The following is a 21,604-nucleotide window of genomic DNA, read 5'->3' on the forward strand; positions in this document are numbered from 1 at the left end:
GCCATTTTGCTTTGCATTCAAGTTCTGCACCAAATTCTCAGAGAAAGCGGACAGCTGAATTGCGTTTAATAAAGTCCTTCGCAATTGTTCCAGTTTGGAATTATGTGGGCCGGATATTAACTGGTCATCTGGCCAAAACTTGAGAACATAATTGCTGTATTGTTTTCAGCATCCCAATCGGCATCACTGCCAACAAGCAACAGTTTTTTTTAAGGCAAAACAACCTGGGCTTCAAAGTGATCAAAATAAGAGCGACCTGAGGGTCAACTTTTTGCCATCTCATCCGCTATCCCGTCCGCAGTTGTTTGGTGATGTGGGAATGATTGTTATTTTTTATCGCCAATGTATTCGATGTTGTAGTAGGTGGTATTAGGTGGCCTTTAAGCAGCATGTCAGGGGGAGGAGAGGGTACCGGTGATGAACAAGCAGCACAATGTTGACAGAAAGAGAGAGAGAGAGAGAGAGTGCGGGAAGTGGCTGCACCGCTACTTATTTTGACGGCCATGTGATCCTGCGACAGGCAGATCGATTGGAGAAGCGGGAAGCACGGGAGGGGGAAGGAAGCTCAAACATCGGGAGGGGGGGGGGGGGGCGGAACGTACAGCAAACCTCAGCTTGTTTTTTTTTTAAAAAAAGCGCACGAGTATCGCGGAGGCTGCTCCTTCCTCCGATCGCCTGTCAGAGCGACAGCGACCCCTGCAAGAAGACTCGCACCTGGAAAGCAAACTTCAGCCGTAGACCGTGGAGAGGCAACTTCGTCCAAGTGCCCGCCTAACCCCCCCCCACCCATCACGCCGCGAGCAGCAGGGACCAGTTACTGCCCGAGGAAAAAGCCCCCGCCACCTTTCAATGCAGCGCTCTCCCAGAGCCGAGGCATCGTGATGGAGAAAGATGTCTTTCTTCTTGTTCAGCTTTTAGCTCTCGCTGTTTGGGGTAAGTGGCAAATGACACAATCTTGACATTTCCAACTGTTGGGAGACGGGCACCACCGCATGTCACCCAGAACAGCGCGACAGCAGTCACCCACACATTTATTGACATACCTGTGGCAAACTCTAACCAACTGCCGGAACCTCCCTTCGATCGTTTCATGGAGGGCTAACATTTTGTGTAACGTCGTGACTCTTTAAATATATATAGAAAGCCGCGAGTTATTGTCATTTCTTTCAAGATCTCTCACTTCAATAAATTAGTTTGAACCCCCTTTTCTAATATTTCTAATTTTTAACATGTCTCTGCACAGCTATCTTGGTTAAAACATGTTTTCCTTCATCTGCCCTTCCTTCGTCCACCAGGCTTTTCTTTGCGAGCTCCACTTCATTCAATCTCTTTTGTAACTTTTCCGGCTTCGTTTTCTGCACATTGCCTCTAAATTTAAACAGCCATTTTCTCCTTACTAACTAACATTGTCTCGGGATTTGTGGCGCTGAGCCCGGTAAACGCCATCGGCTCGGCGCGGGAAAGACCGGGGTCATAAGATAAACAGCTGCCTTTCCAAAACACCACACCAACAATATGACTTGTGTTTAAATTGGTATCGTTTCGAATAATTTTATATTCTGTTTTTTAAATTAAGTCGTTCGCATTATTATCTTTTGTGGCCTTCTAATGTTTTCTATTTTCTGTTTGGCAGGTAATAGTTTGTTGACATCAAGCCTTTCAGGTAAGAAGCACAGCACTGACCTAGTCCACATCTGGCGGGCATTCTCCTTTTTAATCTCCATGCTCTGCTCATCTTGTTTGATTCAACTCTGGTCTGGTTATTGTTTGTAACTTGGTTTTAAACTGTTTCTTTATATAACATTGATAAGCTGCAAACTGTTACAAACATTAACATATAGCACTAAGGCCAAACCTTGGCATGACAGAGTCGTGCAACAGACCAGTGCAGGTCTGCTACCAAAAGTTATCTTAACCAGTTCAAGTATTAGAAGTTGGAAAGCAGAAATTTCTACCCTGAAGTCTAGGCAGAGGATTCCAGAACCTACTCAGTGGGTTCAAACTCTCATCCAGGGGTATATGTTCCTCTGTGTGCAAAGCTAACTACATAGATATGATAGCCTTAGTTCATACGGCTAGTTGTTGCATAGCTGAAGTGATAATCTTAATGCAAACAATGTTAAAAATTGCCAAGTATTTGAAAACCATTACAAAACTCCTAAGGTTTCTTTGAAATCTTAGTCCCATCAATTAGATATTTCCAAAGCACTAGTAATGATATCACTGTTTCAAAACAATGAAAAGCAAAGTCTTTGTATCTAATTTTACTTGTTAAAAAAAACCATTCAAATGTTCACGGTGTATCTAACTGGAATTTAAAGGAAAGTAACCTAAAATTATTGGCTTAATTTACCGTGCCATATTTGTAAGTTTCGATATTGTCAGAAAAGTAATTTGTAATAATTATACATTTGAAAACTGTAAAGTAAGATGTGGACGTCAAACAAAAAGAATAGTTTCTCTTACTTGAAAAATGTCAGTTTAAAACATATATGTATAATTGGATTAAATTAATGCTCTTGTTCAAATTTCCAGCCAAGAACAATACAAACCTGCATAATCAGCCACAAACAAGCCAGTCAGAGGGGAAAACAAAACGGATCTGTAACAAGACTCTTATGTTGGAAGTGGTGCACTTGTGTGGATATCAATTTGAAAGCGAACTTAACAGAATGAATTCCAGTGACTGGTGCAACTTCACACTCATTGCTGGGTATGTTTTTTTTAATGCCTGTCGAATCTGCTATAAGGCAAACCTGTAAGGTCAGATGCAAAATTTAACTGAAGAAAAAATGTTGCACACTCATTGTTTCTTGATCTTTGCTGCAAAATTTGTAGTCACTCAAAGCATGTTAATTAATCTACAGTTTTCAAGATATAATTAAGTGCTCCATCACTATTCTGGATGAACTAAATCCTAGCCGAGAAATCAATATTTGCCTATATAAGTGAGGATAGATTCTAGAAACATGGTATGCAGCCATGGGGCCAATTCTCTCATTTCCTCTGCAGGAGGTTGTTCATTGGTTTTTGTCCGGTCCTGATTTTTCTAGTATTATTTCTGGACCTGTTACAAATTAGCTGTAAATCTGAATCTATTACAGTATTTGATTTTGGTAAAACAATGATTAATGCATTATGCCATCTATAAAGGGTGTAATCATATACTTTTCCAGTATGATGTAACACTATATGGATCTGATGTTTGTTAACAGCAGAAATGTTATACTCCATTGCTGATAACATTTACAACTTGACTCTACAAGATATGTTATAGTTTGCAGTTAAAGATATGTACTACAGAATCTTGTTATATGTATATCCTGTATTCACTGCATACATCCACTATGTGCACCAGTAGCCTCTATCCTCTCTGCACTCATTCCCTCTGCGTTGAGAGGATATCACCTATCTCCTCTCCGCATCACCCTGGCTATTTGATGACACACTCGAGCAAATTCAGACATCCACAGAACATATACTGAACGGACAAGAGCAAAAAATTGTGATATGCTAATGTCATGATATTCTAGGTAATGAATCCCTGATTTTGTCAAAACATCAGAGATTTTGGGATAAAAGCAAAAAACTGCGGATGCTGGAAATCCAAAACAAAAATAAAAATACCTGGAAAAACTCAGCAGGTCTGGCAGCATCTACGGAGAGGAACACAGTTAACGTTTCGAGTCCGTATGACTCTTCAACATAACTAAGTAAAAATAGAAGAGAGGTGAAATATAAGCTGCTTTAAGGGGGTGGGGGGGTGGGACAGGTAGAGCTGGATAAAGGGCCAGTAATAGGTGGAGATAACCAAAAGATGTCACAGACAAAAGGACAAAGAGGTGTTGAAGGTGATGATATTATCTAAGGAATGTGCTAATTAAGGGTAGAAAGCAGGACAAGCAAGGTACAGATAGCCCTAGTGGGGGTGGGGTGGGGTGAAGGAATCGAAATAGGCTAAAAGGCAGAGATAAAACAATGGATGGAAATACATTTAAAAATAATGGAAATAGGTGGGAAAAGAAAAATCTATATAAGCTATTGGAAAAAAAAGGGGGGATCGGAAAGTGGGTGGGGATGGAGGAGAGAGTTCACGATCTAAAATTGTTGAACTCAATATTCAGTCCGGAAGGCTGTAAAGTGCCTAGTCGGAAGATGAGGTGCTGTTCCTCCAGTTTGCGTTGAGCTTCACTGGAACAATGCAGCAGGCCAAGGACGGACATGTGGGCATGAGAGCAGGGTGCAGTGTTGAAATGGCAAGCGACAGGGAGGTCTGGGTAATGCTTGCGGACAGACCGAAGGTGTTTTGCAAAGCGATCACCCAGTCTGCGTTTGGTCTCTCCAATGTAGAGGAAACAGATTTTGAAGAAAGATTTTGGGAAACTGTTAGTGTACAAGTGCAACCATTCAGAATGGAATGTCCCTCAGGCTGGATGTGCCCGTTCAGAAATCGTGGTCCTGGCAATAGTAGTGTTTTTATATTAAGATTTACTTGGAGCCTTTGTATTGAACATAGAATATAAGGATTCACCTGGTCAGGTGGGGAATCATGAAGTATGAGGAAGGATGTATCTGGAATCAAGAATGTTAAAAGGCCCTGCAGAATGCATCATGCTGTTTGTTAAGGAGCAAGGGGCTTTGTGATTTTCTTCTGATACTCTGAACTTTTTAAAGGTTTATTTTGTTAATAAGTGTTAGTTTTAGAGTATGTGGGATAGGTGAGGGACTGTCACAGCATCCATATACCACAGAAGATATTTAGGTACAAGGCAATGTGTTCAGTCAGAAATTTGACCAAATAGAAATTATACCACAGAGATGGTTCTGTAGTCTGATTAAGGGTGCTTATTGGCTACTGGATCTGGAATTTAATTGGTTAAATAGAATTGGTTTTACGTAGAAGGTTTATAAAATCTACAGCATGGAAACAGGCTATTCAGCTCTACTGCTCTATACCAGCATTTATGGTTTGTTTTAAATGCTCCTGTGAAGCAACTTGGGGCATCATATCATGTTAAAAGTGCTACAAATAGCACAGAAAATATTATACTGACAATGTTATTTGAAATTATCATTTTGTTAACACCCCAAGAGTGGTGCAGTTGTTATTTTTATCTCTAACAGTTTTTTCACCACACCGCTGTTGATGCATTGACAGTTCATTTAATATTTTTGGTGATTTCTTTTTCTAATTTCACCAATTCTTGGGCAGTCCTGCATTTTTTTGCCTATGTTGCAATCCATTGCTCGTATTCCTATGGAACCATCTAATTTAAATACAGTTACTGAAATAAGAGTAACCAGTTATTATAGCATTAGTTGTAGATACACCGTATTCTACTTGTGGAGTAGATATATCTACAGGCCTAGCCAGTATTTCATTTTATTGGGTTGTTGAAAAACAAGAATGTCCGATGTTTCCCCGGGTCCTGGTATATTTCAGAATTCATGTTACTTTTCAAATTACAGGGTGCTGGCAGATTCATAAGCGAAAAGACTTATATGGTTCTGTGGGAAGCATTCCTTATTGATAGGATTGTGGTTCATACTCAGTAGCTACCCTAGGACTCATTTTTTTTTTTTCTCTAGCCCCAAAATTGCCAGATTTATTGAATGCAGTTTCAGAATGTATCATGGTGAGAATATGAATGCCCATCCTTTGGGTTTTGAATGTAGTACTGTAACTAGAGGTTAGAGGTCAAGAGATGAAGCGAGAGTGATTGCCCTTTATATTAAGGCAGCATTTGACTGAGTGTGGCATCACAGAGCTGTAGCAAGATTGAGGTCAATGGGAATCAGGGAGTAAAGTTGGAGTTACGCCTAGCACAAAGGAAGATGGTGCTAGTTTTTGGAGGCCAATCATCTCAGCCCCAGGATATCTCTGCAAGAGCTTCTCAGGGCAGTCCTAGGCCCAACCATCTTCAGCTGCTCCATCAATGACCTTCTCTCCAACATTAGGCCAGAAATGAGGATGTTTGCGGGTGACTGCACAGTGTTTAATACCATCCTGAACTCCTCAGTTACTGAAGTAGTCTGTGTCCGCATGCAGAAAGACCTGGACAATATTCTGGCTTGGGGTTGATAAGTCGCAAGTAACATTTGCAACTTACAAGCGCGAGGTAATGAGCATCTCCATCAAGAGAGAATCTAACCATCTCCCTTTTATATTCATTGGCATTACCACCGCAGAATCCCCATCATCAACATCTTTGTTGGGGTGGGTGGGGGGGGGGGGGGGGGGGGGGGGGGGGGTCAACTTTGACCAGAAACTAATAAATACAGTGGCTACAGTAGCAGGTCAGAGGCTGGAAATTCTGTGGCAAGTAGCTCATCTCTCAGCTTCCTAAAGCCTGTCCACCATCTACAAAGCTCAAGTCAGGAGCGTGATGGGATACTCTCCACTTGCCTGGATGAGTGAAGCTCCAATCATACTCAAGAAACTCATCCAGGACAAAGCAACTGACTTGATCGCCACCTCAAACATGCACTCCCTCCTCTCCCTCCACCATCAAGGTACAGTGGCAGCAGTGTGTACTGCCTACAAAATGCACTGCAGCAACTCCCCAAGGCTCCTTCAAAAGCATCTTCCAAAACCGTGACCTCCACCACTAGAAGGTCAAGGGCAGCAGATGCATGGGAACACCACTACCTGCAAGTTCTCCTCCAAGTAAGATACCACCTTGACTTGGAACTATATTGCCGTTCCTTCACTGTTGTTGGATCAAATCCTGGAACTCACTCCCGAACAGCACTATGGGTGTACCTACACAACATGGTCTGCAGTGGTTCAAGAAGGTGGCTCACCACCACCTTCTCAAGGGCAGTTAGGGATGGGCAATAAAAGCTGGCCTTGCCAGTGATGCTCACATTCTAAATACAAATAAAATAAATGTTAGGCTACCAAGCCTTTGCATAAAAGCAGCAGTAGGATTAACTTACTCTTTTTTCTATGTACAGGTTGAGCCCTTGTAGCTTTACAACATTTGGCAGGGACTGGGAATTGGGAGTTGGAGGGGTCAGGGACAGTGGGAGACTTCGGAATGGAGACCCAGAGGTACATGGGAGTTTGGAGAACGGCTCACACCAATTACGTTTTAGATGATCCCCACAAGCACTTGACAAATCGCCAGATACAGTATGGGGTCTGATGTGTTTGTGGCACCCTTGTGGCATGGAATGCAGCATCTTGAAATTGGACCTTGCTGTTCCTATTTTCTACCTGGAAAATGAGTGTTGTGAGGGCCAATTTCTCCTCCAGTAACTTTTCATTTAGCTGGAATCAACTGATTTTTCCCCCTCCTTACAACTTAATTAAGTAGGACATCTCATGAGGTTTTATTTCACCGAAGATAAGAGTACTGTTTTGATTCTGTGCCATGTCTAAATATTTTTTATGGGCATCTGCAAAGTAGAGTTTGTTCAGCCTCCATCTGTACTAGTTTCATGTGGTGAATGGAAAATTTGCTACTTGGCCACTCAAATACTACCCATTCACCAGGTTTACAGTTATGCTCTTTCAGCTGAACTTAGTTGTAACCATTTGTGTTGTCAGTGAAAAGAAGGAAGTTCCAAGTTTGGCATTCTGATATTTCTGCCAACAGCTAATCACTGGCAGTACCTCCAGCCTAGGACTGGCAAGAGAATAAAATCTAATCTAATTTAATAATTTGTGTTGACCACTTGTAAGTATAATGATGTATGGCTGATAAATGTATTGCTTTTCCAATTGTTCATCAGTTCATCCGAAATACCAAATATTCAACACCTGGTACTTCTAAACAATTATGATTTGTAAATGAACTGCTCATTCACTTGAGCTAGTTTTCTGTACAGTAAGATTGCCAAACTTACATTTTGATTCTGCTGACTTTAATTTGATCTATTAAAAATCAAAATTAAAAACCTGGAACTATACTAGTTCTTTGGAATAGATTCCTCAAAAAACTGAATGTTCCCAATCAGATGCGTGTATGCCATGCCAAGTAAGTGTTCAGATACTATAACAAAACTAGGAAGTAGCATACAATTGCATTGCCAATCATTTTTTAAAGACGGTAATAAGGTTATGTTCAAAACATTGAAACAAATGGAACTTTTGAATTCTTAAGGATTGATGTGGCTCTCATGTTTTATAGGCTTGGAATTTATATATGCAATTCATTTAAATGTAAGATTATAATTATTGCATTGTGGTGGATGTATTTCTGCTTTCTTAGATCACTTTAAAAGAAACTTCTCTGTAAACACAACAGCACGGTGGAGGCAATGTTTTCGATCTCTAATGTGCTTAGAAAATACAATAGAAAAAAGGGCTTCTACCTGTGATTTGTCACATTGCTGCTCTTAACTATTTTAGAGATGCTAACAGATTTCAGGCAACTACCTGCAGGAAGAGAAAGTCCTGAGGTACAAAATTTTGAAGTGTTATTGAAAACCCAAGGTAGCCCTAATTCATTTGCTCTTTGTGATATTTCTCTCATGAAGCATAATTTGTTCCAAATATGTTTTATTTGAAGATGAAGTTGAGTTGACATTTATTGCATCACACTAGTGGTAGTTAATAAAATCTCATAAGAGATGGTGCGGACTAACAGCACCATACAGCAGAAAATGATAGTGAGGGTGAAAATTAGACATAAGCAGGATTGTAAATCAAGCAGTATCACATGGGTCACCTGTATACCCTGTGCCCTATATTCAGTTCCATTGACTTCAATTTAATGGTTGGCAAATACGATTCTGCTGTGGAATAGCAGATATGGAATTTTGTTGGAATGGTGAGATTAATAGCACCATACAGAACATAGAAATTTTACTATAGTTGTACAAACATCTTGATAGATTACATCTAAAGTACTGCATCAGGTTCCATATGTCACTTAGCTCTACTCACTATCACTTCTCTCAACTGCTCCATGGCCCCTGAGTTGTCATGCTGCTTGACAGACACCCAATGTTGAATGAGCAAGAATTTTCTCTAATTAAATATTGGGAAGACTAAAACCATTGCCTTCTGTTTCACCATTAGCCACTGGACTCCGTCACTGACTTTGACAACTTGGCATCCTATTTAAACCTGACCTGAGCTTCCGACCCAATATCATTTCCATCACCAAGACCACCTTTCTACATCTCTGTAATAGAGCCTGTTTCCATCCCTGCCTCAGCTCATCTGTTGTTAAAACCCTGACCGTGCTTTTGTTATTTCTGTGCTTGACCATTCCAGTGCTCTCCTGGCTGGCCTGCAGTGTGCATTGCACTGTCGAAAACTTGATGTCAGCCAAAAATCTGCTGCCTATATCCTAGCTCACACCAACTCCTGTTCACCCATAATATCTATTTAGCTGACCTAGGTTGGCATTCTTTGATTTTACAATTTTTACCCTTGTTTTGAAATCTCTCCACTGCCTCCCCCGCCCTTATCTAAGGAGCCTCCTCCAGCCTGACAACCTTCTTGGATCCCTGCACTCCACTATTTCTGTTCTTTTGTGCAGTCCTGATTTTGTATCTCTTCACCACTGGCAATTGTGCCTTCAGCTGCCTGGGCCCCATGTTCTGGCAGTATTGCATAAACCTCTCTGCCTCTCTACCTCTCCCTCCCCTACTTCACTCCTTAAAACCTATTTCTTAACCAAGGGCGGAATCGTCCCAGATTTGCACTAAGTGCAGTAGCGGGCAGGGAAAATGACGTTTTACCCGCTGGCCGCAATGGCGGCTTCTCATGCCGTATCATCCCACACCTGCCACATTAATTATGCATTCCCAGGAAACACGCCATTTCCATGGCTCTCATTCGCCCACCATGCCATCACCTTGCCATTTCATCACATCAAGCACCACAATTAAAGTGCAGCCACACGCACACCTCTGTGTTCCCAGCCCAGGACTGCCACACGGAAGACACGATGGCCCCGAGAGGCAAAAAGACTGCAGCTTCCCGCTTCAGTAACGTGTCCCTTGAGGGCCTTTTGAACGCCGTTGAGGCCTGCTGTGATGTCCTGTATCCCAGCTCTGGCCGGATGCAGGATGAGCAACTGCATCACCAATCCAGCATGGAAGGCAGTGGCAGTGGTGGTCAGTGCTAATGTCCTCAAAAGAGGACGGCCACCCAGTGCCACTACAGGATGAATGGTCTCATCTATTCTGCCAGGGTAAGTCACTCTTCTCATCATTCTCAACTCACACACTCTCAAACCCATCACACATCCACAGGGTTCTAACACCTCAAGGGACAACACCACTAACTCTCACATACACCCTCAAATCTCCATCAGGCTCATACCCTCTCGAGCTTGCGTCCTCTCCTGTCCATGGCTCCGCTCACCACACAAACGCTCCATGCAGTGCCATGTGTCCTGCTGACACTCTCTCCATCTGTTTCCACGCAGGAGAAGTCTGCTCACATCAGCAGGGAGAGGTCCCAGACCGGTGGTGGACTGGCCCACATTAGACCCCTCAGTCACTTTAAGGAGTTTGCCATTGCGCTAACTGGTGAGGATGTGGATCGTGCCTGCGGCGATGGTGAGGTCAGCGGTGAACACCCTCGTGAGGATCCTGCACCACTTCATCCCTCTTTCAATGTAAATATGAGTGCTCTCTCTCCTGCTTTTGACTCTGTTGACACACTCTAATTATCCCTACTTTGGTTCACAAGGAGCTCTGCCAAGCGACCGACACCCTCAGCCAGCCAGTCTCTCAGCTCCAGCCAAGAGGACACCTCCTCCATTGAAGAGCTCGAAATAAGCAGCCTGGAAGACCTGTCACAGCGCTTATCCACACCCTCCACCAGTGCAGAGACACACACTTCTTCGGTGGGACCTAGATCTAGAGCAGGCTCGGGTTCACAATTTGGTGGTCACGAGGAGGCAGGATTGGCCGAGCACCCCGGCATTCGGAGGACTGCTGGGGAAGATGCATCTGTGAGGTCCGAGTTAGATGACAAGCCTCTGGATTTGGCCTTCTAACTCATCCTGGAGAGTAGGCAGAAGGTGGGGGAACATCATGCAGAGCTGTTGGAAGCCCTCAACAGAGTGGCATGCGAGTCAGAGGAGTGTGTTTGCCTGCTGTCTGATGAAATGGTGCCCACGGGTGCGCGTGTGGAGGTCTCTATGGGGAGATGCCATGGAGACCCTGATCCAGCAGAAAGCGGAGATGTGTGCAGACCTGCACTCCATCACGGGAGCCACGGGGGAGTTCCTGCAGTGGCAACGTGAGAAAGGAAAAGGGCACCCCGACATCCCTCCAGGTGCTTCTTCCCCTCAATGAGTCAGGCTGGGGCAGTCGGGAACCCAAAGGGAGGAGGAGCAGCAGCTGGACACCCCTGGGTCATCCACTCAGGAATCTCAGCCACTGTCCTCTCTCTCCGAGTCCCCTTTGCCTGTGAGCCCCTCAACTTTGTCCTCTGTCACCGCAGAGGGAGCAGCCGGCCAACGAGTGATTCTAGAAGGAGAAGTGTGTGTGTGGCTGGGCCTTTTGGAGCTTCGTGCAAGCACTCTCCCATGCACGTGGATCCTTCACACTCACCTCAATGTCCCGAGTATTTTCAATGCTGCCTGCTAGGGTTCGATTTCAGCTGTCCGTCTGAGCTGACCTGCATCTCCACGCAGCCAATGATCACACTCCCATGCAACACCTGACCTCGCCCACCAAGACTGTCATTTCACTTTCGATTTAGACAGCTTTGTCTTGATTCAGTTTTTTGTACACTCCCAGTCTTTTCCCGTCCCGCACTCACCCATTTCCTTACCCCCAACAGTGTTGACCCCCTGGCGTCACCTTCCATTTCCCCTCTGTGACCTACCAGCCACAACCCTTTTCCTTCGGGGATGTCGAAGTGAATATGCGCGTTCCCTTCCCGAAAATCCCACCCCCATCCACATTCACCTCCCTGACCACCTCCTTCCCACCCCCAGGGTCTGTGTCTGCCTCTGAGATCCCACCAACCACCCTTGCTGTCCCTTCCACCCCTGCCGTCGAACCCTCATCCTCCCATCCTACCGCCTCACTCTGCCCTCGGTCATTCTCATCATTCCCTCATACCACGTCCGCCCTCAGTTCACTCCCCCAGGAGGCAATCATGGACTCATCAGAGCCCTCCCTTGGCATCCCCTCCCCCCCTGGAACCCCTGCTCTCACCACCACCCCGGACTCCCCCCACCACTTGGTCTTCCCCCCCGCCCCAGACTCCACCCCTGCTTAGTCCTTCCCGACTCCTTCCTCCCCTTCTTCTTCCAGCCTTACTCCCTCTCCTCTCCACACTCATTCCTCTGGACTCCCTCCCCTCTCTGCCTCCTTCCTCCTCCCGGACTCCCTTGCCCCTCCGCTCTCCTTCCCCCACTCTGAACTCCTTCCCTTACACCTTCCACCCCGCCTTACACCTACCTCCCCAGCTGTCGTCTTCCCTGTTACCGTCTCCTGCCCCATACTCCCTCCCCCCCGACACATTCGCTCCCCCCGCCCACAACCTCACCCCGTCCTGACACCTTCATTCCCCCCCTCCCAACCTCACCCTATCCTGACATCTCTTCCTCTCCCAGTCGATCCTGGACCTTTCTCACCCAACCCCTGGTACAGCTCCCTCTCACAAACACTGCTGGACCTTCCTCTTCACCCCCTCGACCATCACCCGTTGTGAGCAGACCCCTCAACTACGACTTTCCAAGTTCCATGGGTTGCTTCGCAGCAGAACCATGTCCATGAGAATCTACCCAGCATGCTCTGGACGTTCCTCCAATGTGCCATTGATGTCGGGCTCCAGCATGTTCTGCTGTTGGGCTGTCCACGATGTGAGCAAGGCCCTGGCGGTAAGTCTTGACTTCTACATATCACATTTGTCAAGACGTGTTCTCCACCGGCGTGCTATCACGGCAACGTGAGCGGTTGAACCAGCTTTGGGGGATGGTATGCAGATGTATTACAATGAGGTTCCTGACATCTGATGACGGGGAACGCAGCCCACAGGGCTGAGTGGACAATCACAAGCTTGTTTCATAATGTCGTGAAACCGATTTCTGGCCTTCTCGCCATATTGTCCATTCACGCTGCTGAGCATGCCTGATGCCAGTGGGCATGGAAATTCTGCCCCAAGTTTTTGATCACCTCTCCTAACATCTCCTTATGTGGCTCAGTACCAAATTTTGTTCGGTAATGTTGCTGTGAAGCACCTTGAGATGTTTTACTACATTCAAGGCACTTTATGAATGTAAATTGTTGTTGTTGCTGTTACTCTGGGCACTGCACCTCAGGAAGCATCTGTTTGCCTTGGGGTGGGTGCAGTACAGATTCACCAGAGTGATACCAGGGATAAAAGGTTAAAGTATGAGAAAAGGTTGCATAGACATGGCTTGTATAGACTCGAATATAGAAGCTTAAAGGATTATGTAATTGAGGATTTCAAGATGATTAAATGATTTAGCAGGGTATTTAAAGTGAATCTATTTCCTCTGGTAGCGTAGTCCAGAACTCGGGGGCATGACCTTAATAATAATGCTGGGCCACTCTTGGATGTTGTTAGGAAACACTTCTTTACACAAAGAGCAGAGGAAACCTGGAACTCTCTACCTCAAAAAGCTGTTGAAGCTAGGTCAACTGAAGTTTTTAAAACTGGGATTGATAGATATTTGGTAAGTAAGGGTATTAAGTGATATGGAACCAAAGCAGGTAAATGGAGTTAATGTACAGATTAGCTGTGTTTCTAAACTAGAAGCAAAATACTGCGGATGCTGGAAATCTGAAACAAAAACAGAAAATGATGGAGAAGCTCAACAGGCCTGGCAGCATCTGTGGAGAGAGAAACAGAGTTAACGTTTTGAGTCCATATGGTTTCTTCAGAGCTGAAGAGAGGTAGAAGCATAATGCATTTTATACTGTGGGTGGGGGTGGGGGGGTAGGGTGGGTGCAGCAGGTGGAGCAAAATAGAAGGTCAGGGATAGGTAGGAGCTCAGGAGCGATTTGACAAAGATGTCATGGAACACAAGACAAAGGGAATATTAGTTGTAGTGTTAAAGACTAAAGAAGGTGCTAATAGTGACTGGAAGGAAAGATAATAAAATCTTTTAATAGCAGAACATGGGTCAGCATTGTGTTTCTGTGTTCCTAGATATGGAATTTCATAGAGGTGATGTGAATACCAATACTATATGCAGAAATAGAGCCAAACATTGCATCAACATAAAGCCTTTAATGACTTCAGGATGTTCCAGAGCATTTCAGTCACTTTGAAGTGTAGTCACTGTTGTATTAGAGGAAAACACAACAGCTAATTTTATAGAACTGTAGGGCTGGATTAAACACCCTCCCACCTCCCCCCCCCCCAAACCAACTAGTGTGCTTTTTGGGATGGAGGGGGCACATAAAATATGATGGGTGACTAGCCCACTGCCTTCCCACCCACCCCCTTCCCCTAAGCCCCACCCTGGTAAAACTCTGCTCATGGAATATACAGCACAGGAGGAAACTATTTAACCTATTGTACCTGTGCCAAATCTTTGAAAGTGCTGTCCAATTTAGTCCCACATTGCAACCCTTTCCCCATAACCTTGTAAATCAGTCCTCTTAAGTTTATGTCCAATTGTCTTTTGAAAGTTCGTAAGGAATTTGCTTCCACTTGCTCTTTCAGACAATGCATTCCAAATCTTAAACAACCATCTGTGTGAAAAAATTATCCTCTTCTACTTTAAATCTTTTATTAATCTGTTGCTTTGGTTGCTGACCCTCTTTTCAGTTGAAACAGTTTCTCTTTACTTGCTCTATCAAAACCCCTAATAATTTTGAACACTTCCATTAGGTCTACCCTTAACTTTCTCTCCTCTGAGGAGAACAATCTTAGCTTCTCCAATCGCCCCACATAGTTAAGTCCCTTTTCCCTGGTACTATCCTGATAAGCATCCTCTGTACCATGTCCAATATCTTGACACATTCCTAAAGTATGGTATCCAAAATTGTACATAATACTCCAGTTGAGGACTAACCAGTGACTAGTAAAGCTGTAGCGCAACTTCCTTGTTTTTGTATTTAATATCCTTATTTACAAAACTAAGTATCCCAAGTACTTTCTTAACTGCCTTTCATTTTTTTCTTGCTATCTTCAAAGATTTGTCAGTATGTTGTCCATGTTTTCAAACTAGTACCATTTAGAGTATACTGCTTCTTCATATTGTTCCTCCCAATGTGGATCACTTCACTCTTAGTCACGTTAAATTTCATCTGCCATATTCTGCCCATTTCACTAATCTAGCCTGCCTATGTCCTCCTGAAGTCTGTCACTATCCTACTCACTATTTTCTACATTGCCAAGTTTTGTATCATCCATATCATCAGAATTTAAAGTACTATTACAGTATGGTGGAGAATGAAGATTAGTTAAGTCAGTCCGTAGAAGACTCATCGCTATCTGACTTGACAACTAAAATTGGAGGAGCTGATGGAGAGTCAATGGTGCTTGAAGTTCTTGGTTGACTTTTGTTCAAAAGCTTGTCAATCCTAATCTGCTTGGAAAATTTCTGCCTTTCCTTGCAGATTGCTTTGTAACATTCAATGGATTTATCCAAATCACAGCAAACACTGGAGCAGCGATTTGCCATGGGGCCATATCTTGAATTATAGACTGCATCGCCTCAGATAAACTGAATAACTAGCTTAATTTTTTCATTGTGATTTGCCAAGATATTTATGTTTGTTCAATTCTTTATCATCGTCATCTTCCCCAAACTTGCACCCATCTTCTCCAATTCCAATAGATTTTCATCTGATAATGCTTCAGTATAAGATTGCAACAACTGCTCCATAACACCTGCATGAACTTCATCAAAATCCAGTGTGTGAAAGGTTAACAATATCATTCACATCAGCTGTATTTTCACTAGTGGTAAACCCATGAAAATCATCCACACATTCTGGCCAAAACTTGCTCCAAAATGCATTTAATGTTGATGGTTGAATTTCATTCAATCGAGGCATTCAAAAGGGAACTAGGCTGTTATTTGAAGTGGAAAAATGTGCAGGGTAATCGGGAGAAGGTGGGAGAATGGCACTAAATAAATTTCTCAGTTGGACATGATCGGCCGAATGGCCTCTTTCTGCGCTATAAAAATTCTGTAATTCTGTGATTCATCCCAAGAGTCACCAATGAACTTAATGGCTTGCACAATGTTGAAATTTCATAAAATTTCATGAACTGTGGACTTATCCTGTCAGTTTCGTGCAACAGCTGGGGTAACGTCTTCCTTAGGTAATAGGACTTGAATGTAGTGATCGCAGCTTGATGCAGATTGATTGGATTAAAGTTGTAGTAATCTTTAGGAGATATTCGATCCTAATATTATCAGACAAATCGTTTAAGTTTATTTGGTGACCAGGGGCATTGCCTAGAAGCAGCAATCCTTAATGGGCAATGTTCTTAGCTTTGCAATAATTTTCAACAGCAGGGCAGAAGTAAGAAGTAAACCAATCTTCAATAATCTTCCTGGTTCTTCATTCTTTCTTGTTATCCACCATATAACAGGAAGTGAAGCCTTAACGTGCCCCTTTAGAGCCCTTGGATTTTCACTGTGGTACACAAACATAGGTTTCAAGCTAAAATCTCCCTTAGCATTGGACCAAAGAAGAACCGTTAGCCTATCTTTCACAGCCTTAAACCCAGGAGCATGCTTTTCTTCTGTAGAAATGTACATTTGTTTATTTTTTTCCCCAAAAGAGACCTGTCTCATCAACGTTGAAGACTTGCCTGAGTAAATAACCTCCCTCCTCAATAATAGTCTGTAATGTTGAAGGAAATGCATCTGCAGCACTTGTGTCAGCATTAGCCCCCTCACTAGTAAACTTTAGGTTATGTAAATTTTCCCTCCTCTAGGACACTGAGCTTGATTTGAATGAAACATTTGAAGCTGCTTAATGCTTCTTTAGTTTCAGATTCACAAAGATACTCCCAGCTTTCTCCTGAATTACAGATGCGCTCAAAGGAATTCAGCCAAATTCACAATTTGAAATGAATATTAAGTAAAATTTTAAATACTGTAATAAGACATCAGTGCAGTGATGCACAGTCTTCAACAGAATGAGTTTTTGTAGTGTCATCACTGAAAACAGTTTGGGTGCAGTTTTTGACACATGTTGTAGCACTTGTAATCAGAAATGTTGCCCAGGATGTTCCATGCCCATCGGCGTCGGGCGTGTCGGTGGCATGAGTGGACAATATGGCGCGATTGGTTTGATGACGGCGTGAAACCAGTTTGCGATCGTCTGCTCAACCCGCCAGTGATGGGCCATGTCCTCCGCCATCGGACACCGGGAACCTAATTTTAATACATCAGCATATTATTAGGCCTGCATGCCAGAATCTTACCCCCCCCCCACACTGGATCGTCTGCCCTCGTTGGCAGGAAAGTACCCCAGTGTCGAACACGTCTTGACAACTGTGATGTGCAGAAGTCGGGACTTACCGCCAGGGCTTTCCTCACATCACAGACATCCGAGGAGCAGAAGATGCTGGAGCCAGACTAGTAATGGCACACTGGAGGAATGTCCATGGCATGCTGGGTGGATTCTCATGGACATGGCTCTGCTGCAAAGCAGCACATGGAAGTTGGATAGTCACTGTTGATGTTCACAATGAGTGATGGTTGAGGGGTTGGGAGAGGAAGGGCTAGGATCGGCTGGGAGATGAAGAGGTGTTGGGTGGGGGTTGAGGTTGGGAGGTGGGTAATGAAGGTGTCAGAATGGGGTGAGGTTGGGGGGCGGGTTAATGAAGGTGTTAGGATGGGGTGAGGTTGGGGGGTAACGAAAGTGTTGGGGGGGGAAAATGAAGGTGTCAGGGGAAGGTTGGGAGGATGGAGAAAGGAGGAGGTAATGGGGGAGAAGACCGCAACAGGGGAGGTAGGTGTTAGGGGAGTGGAAGGTGCAAGTGAAGGAGTGCGGAGAGGGGGGGGCGTCCAGGGAAAGGTAGGGGTGGGGAGATGGAAGGGTATCTGGGGTAAGGAAGGGATGGCGGAGAGGGGAGGGTGTACGGGGGAGGAAGGGATGGCGGAGAGGGGAGGGAGTAAGGGTGGAGGAAGAAGTAAGAGTGGAGAAGGGGGTCAGGAGGTGAATGAGGATGGGGGTGGGATTTTCAGGAAGGAAGGGCGCATGCATGTTCACCTGGACATTCCCGAAGGAAAAGGGTTGTGGCTGGTAGGTAATGGAGGGGAGGTGGAAAGTGATGCCGGAGAGGAAATGGGTGACCAGGGGAGGGTAAAAGACGGGCAGTGAAACCAGACCATGCTTGCTAAATCGCAAGTGAAATTAGAGTCATAAAGGGTGATCATGTGCTGCATGGGAGTGTGATCAGTGGGTGGGCAGAGGTGCAGGTCAGCTCAGATAGATAACTGAAAGCCAACCCCAGCAAGCAGCATTCATAATGTTCAGGACATTGAAATTAGTGTGAAATGTGAAGGATCCGCACGTGTGGGAGAGTGCTTGCTCAAGGCTCCGAAAGCCCTACCACACAAATACTTTTACCTTCAGAATCACTCATGGGCCAGCTGCTCCCTCTGCGGTGACAGTTCTTCCAAGCTGCTTATTTCCGCCTCTTCACTGGAGGTGGAGTACTCTTGGCTGCAGATGAGGACTTGGATGGAGCTGAGGGACTGGCTTACTGAGGGTGTTTGTCCCTGGGCAGAGCTCCCTGTGAACCAAAGTAGAGATAATTAGTGCATGGTGGCAGAGTCAAAAGCAGGAGGGAGAGCGCTCACAGTTGTGATGAGGGAGGAATGATGTGATGCAGGATCCTTAGGTGGGTCAAAAGCAGAAAATGCTGGAAAAATGTAGCAGGTCTAACAGCATCTGTTGAGAGAAAAAAAAAACAAGAGTTAACGTTTGGAGTCCTTATGACTCTTCTTCAGATGGGCTGTTCTTCCTCAGGTGGGTGTTTGCCGCCAACCTCACCGTTGAGAAGAATGAGTTACCCTGGCAGAACGGATGAGACCATTCATCCTGTAGTGGCACTGGGTAACTGTCCTCTTTTGCAGGACATTGGCGCTGACCACTGCTGCCACCGCCTCCCAAGCCTGGTTGGTAATGCCACTGCCCATCTTGCAGCCAGAGCGGGGCTAGAGGACATCATGGTGGGCCTCCACGGCATCCAAAAGGCATTACAGTGATGTGTCGCTCAACCTGGGGGCTGCAGCTTCTTGCCTTTTGTGGATATCTTCCCTGCAGTGGTCATGGCCTGGAAGCACTGAGGTGTTCATGCGGCTGGACTTTAAATATGACACCCAGTGGAGAGGTGATGGCGGGTGGGTGAATGCGAGCCCACCCATCATTAAAATGTCATGTTTCCTGGGAATGCATAAATAATGTGACGGGATTGGGACGATACTGCTTGAAAACTCACCATTGAGGCCGCTACAGCACTTAGTGCAAATCTGGGACAATTCCACCTGTTGTTTTTGTATGCTCATGCACGGCGCTTCCTTGTAAGCATGGTTCCTGGCACATGGTGTTTGCACGCACAGCAACTGTGCTAAATCAAAATGGAAGGCCGCTCTGTTTGAATAAGTTCATCACTTCACAATCCGCACTAAAATGGAAATGCGTTATCGAACGCGCTTTAAACGGGGATTATCTGCACTAGTTTTCCCGACACTGATATTAGACTTGTAGTTACCACGTTTACCTCTGTCCCTTTTTTGAACAGGGGCGTAACATTTGCAATCTTAAAGTTGACTGGCATCACTGCAATGTCCAAGGAGGATCAGGAATTCTGCTATCTTGACCCTTGCTTACCCCAGCAAGCCATTATGCACCCAATTTGGACTGGGTGACATGTTAACTTTGAGTGATGCCAACCTATTTATTATCTCTGTTTCATCTATTCTTTTCTTTAATAGCCAATATCTCTATTTGCTCTTCTTCTATTGCAACATTAATGAACTTAGCATTAAGTTCATCCCTTTCTTTTGTGATAAGATGCAAAGTACTCATTCAGTACCTCAGTCATGCCCTCTACATTGACAAGAAAATTTTGCCCCTCATTGGCCCCAACCATTTCTTTAACTATCCTTTGTGCTCAGCAAACTCTCACAAACAGCAATGAGATAAATGACCAGATAGTATGTCTTTGGGAGTGTTGTTAAACTCATAGGCTCATATATGTCCACAGCACAGAAGGAGACCATTCAGCCTATCGTGTCTGCGCCAGTTGACAAAGATCTGACTACACTAATCCCATTTTCCAGCGCTTGACCCATAGCCCTGGAGGCGATGGCAATGCATGTGAATATCTAAATACTTCTTAAATGTTACAAGAGTTTATGACTCAACCACCCTTTCAGGCGGTGAGTTCCAGACTCCCACCACCCTCTGGGTGAATAAGTTTCTCCTCAACTCCCCTCTTAGCCTTTTACCGCTTAGCTTAAATCTATGCCCCCTGGTTATTGACCCCTCTACTGATGGAAAAAGTGCCTTCCTATCCACCCTGTCTATGCTCCTCATAATCTTATACACCTCTATCATGTCCCCTCTCAACCTTCGTTGCTCCAAGGAAAACAGCCTCAGCCTATCCAACCTTTCCTCATAGCTCAGATCCTCCAACCCAGGCAGCATCCTGGTAAATCTCCTCTGCAACCTCTCCAGTGCAATCACATCCTTCCTACAATGTGGTGACCAGAAATGCATGCAGTACTCCAATTGTGGCCTAACCAGTGTTTTATACAGTTCCAGCATAACCTCCCTGTTCTTGTATTCTATGCCTCGGCTAATAAAGGCAAGTATCCCATCTTCCTTCTTAACCACCTCATCTACCTGCCTTGCCACCTTCAGGGATTTATGGAAATGCACATCAAGGTCCCTCTAATCTTCAGTACTTCCCAGAGTCCTACGATTCATAGTGTAATCCCTTGCCTTGTTAGCCCTCCCCAAGTGCATTATTTCACACTTTTCCAGGTTGAGTTCCATTTGCCACTGTTCTGCCCACCTGACCAGTCCATTGATATCCTCCTGCAGTTTATGGCTGTCCTCCTCAGTTTACCACCTTACCAATTTTCGTATCATCCGTGAACTTCTTGATCATACCCCCTACATTTAAGCCCAAATCATTTATGTACACCACAAACAGCAAGGACCCCAGCACTGAGCCCTGCGGAACCCCACTGAATGCAGACCTCCAGTCACAGAAACATCCCTCTACCATCACCCTCTGTTTCCTGTCTCTCAGCCAATTTGGATCCAACTTTACCTTGGATCCTATGGGCTCTTACTTTCTTGACCAGTCTGCCATGAGGGACCTTATCAAAAGCCTTGCTAAAGTCCATGTAGACCACATCAAATGCATTACCCTCATCAACACTCCTTGTTACCTCCTCAAAAAATTCGATAAAATTTGTCAAACACGACCTTCCCTTAACAAATCCATGCTGACTATCCCTGATTAATCCATGTCTCTCCAAGTGCAGATATATTCTGTGTCTCAGAATTCTTTCTAGTAACTTCCCCACCACCGAGGCTAGATTGACTGGCCTGTAATTTCCTGGTCTATCCCTTCCCCCCTTTCTTAATAATGGGAGAACGTTAGCAGTCCTCCAGTCCTCTGGCACCTCACCTGTGGCTAGGGAGGATTTGAAAATTAATGTCA

The 21,604-nt window shown here is 44.7% G+C and overlaps 1 protein-coding gene across 1 annotated transcript in view; it reads left to right on the forward strand.

Annotated features, from left to right (window-relative positions):
- Positions 1-205: 205 nt before the first annotated feature.
- LOC144678745 (receptor activity-modifying protein 3) overlaps positions 206-21,604 on the forward strand; it is a 78,371-nt gene continuing 56,972 nt past the window's right edge. Inside the window, exons 1-3 of the mRNA XM_078538608.1 lie at positions 206-933; positions 1,634-1,663; positions 2,536-2,713. Of these exons, the coding sequence (XP_078394734.1) occupies positions 882-933; positions 1,634-1,663; positions 2,536-2,713 (260 nt within the window). The 5' untranslated portion in view covers positions 206-881. The remainder of the gene's footprint in view (positions 934-1,633; positions 1,664-2,535; positions 2,714-21,604) is intronic.

The sequence above is a fragment of the Cetorhinus maximus genome, chromosome 3, assembly GCF_964194155.1.
Source record: "Cetorhinus maximus chromosome 3, sCetMax3.hap1.1, whole genome shotgun sequence".
NCBI lineage: Eukaryota > Metazoa > Chordata > Chondrichthyes > Lamniformes > Cetorhinidae > Cetorhinus > Cetorhinus maximus.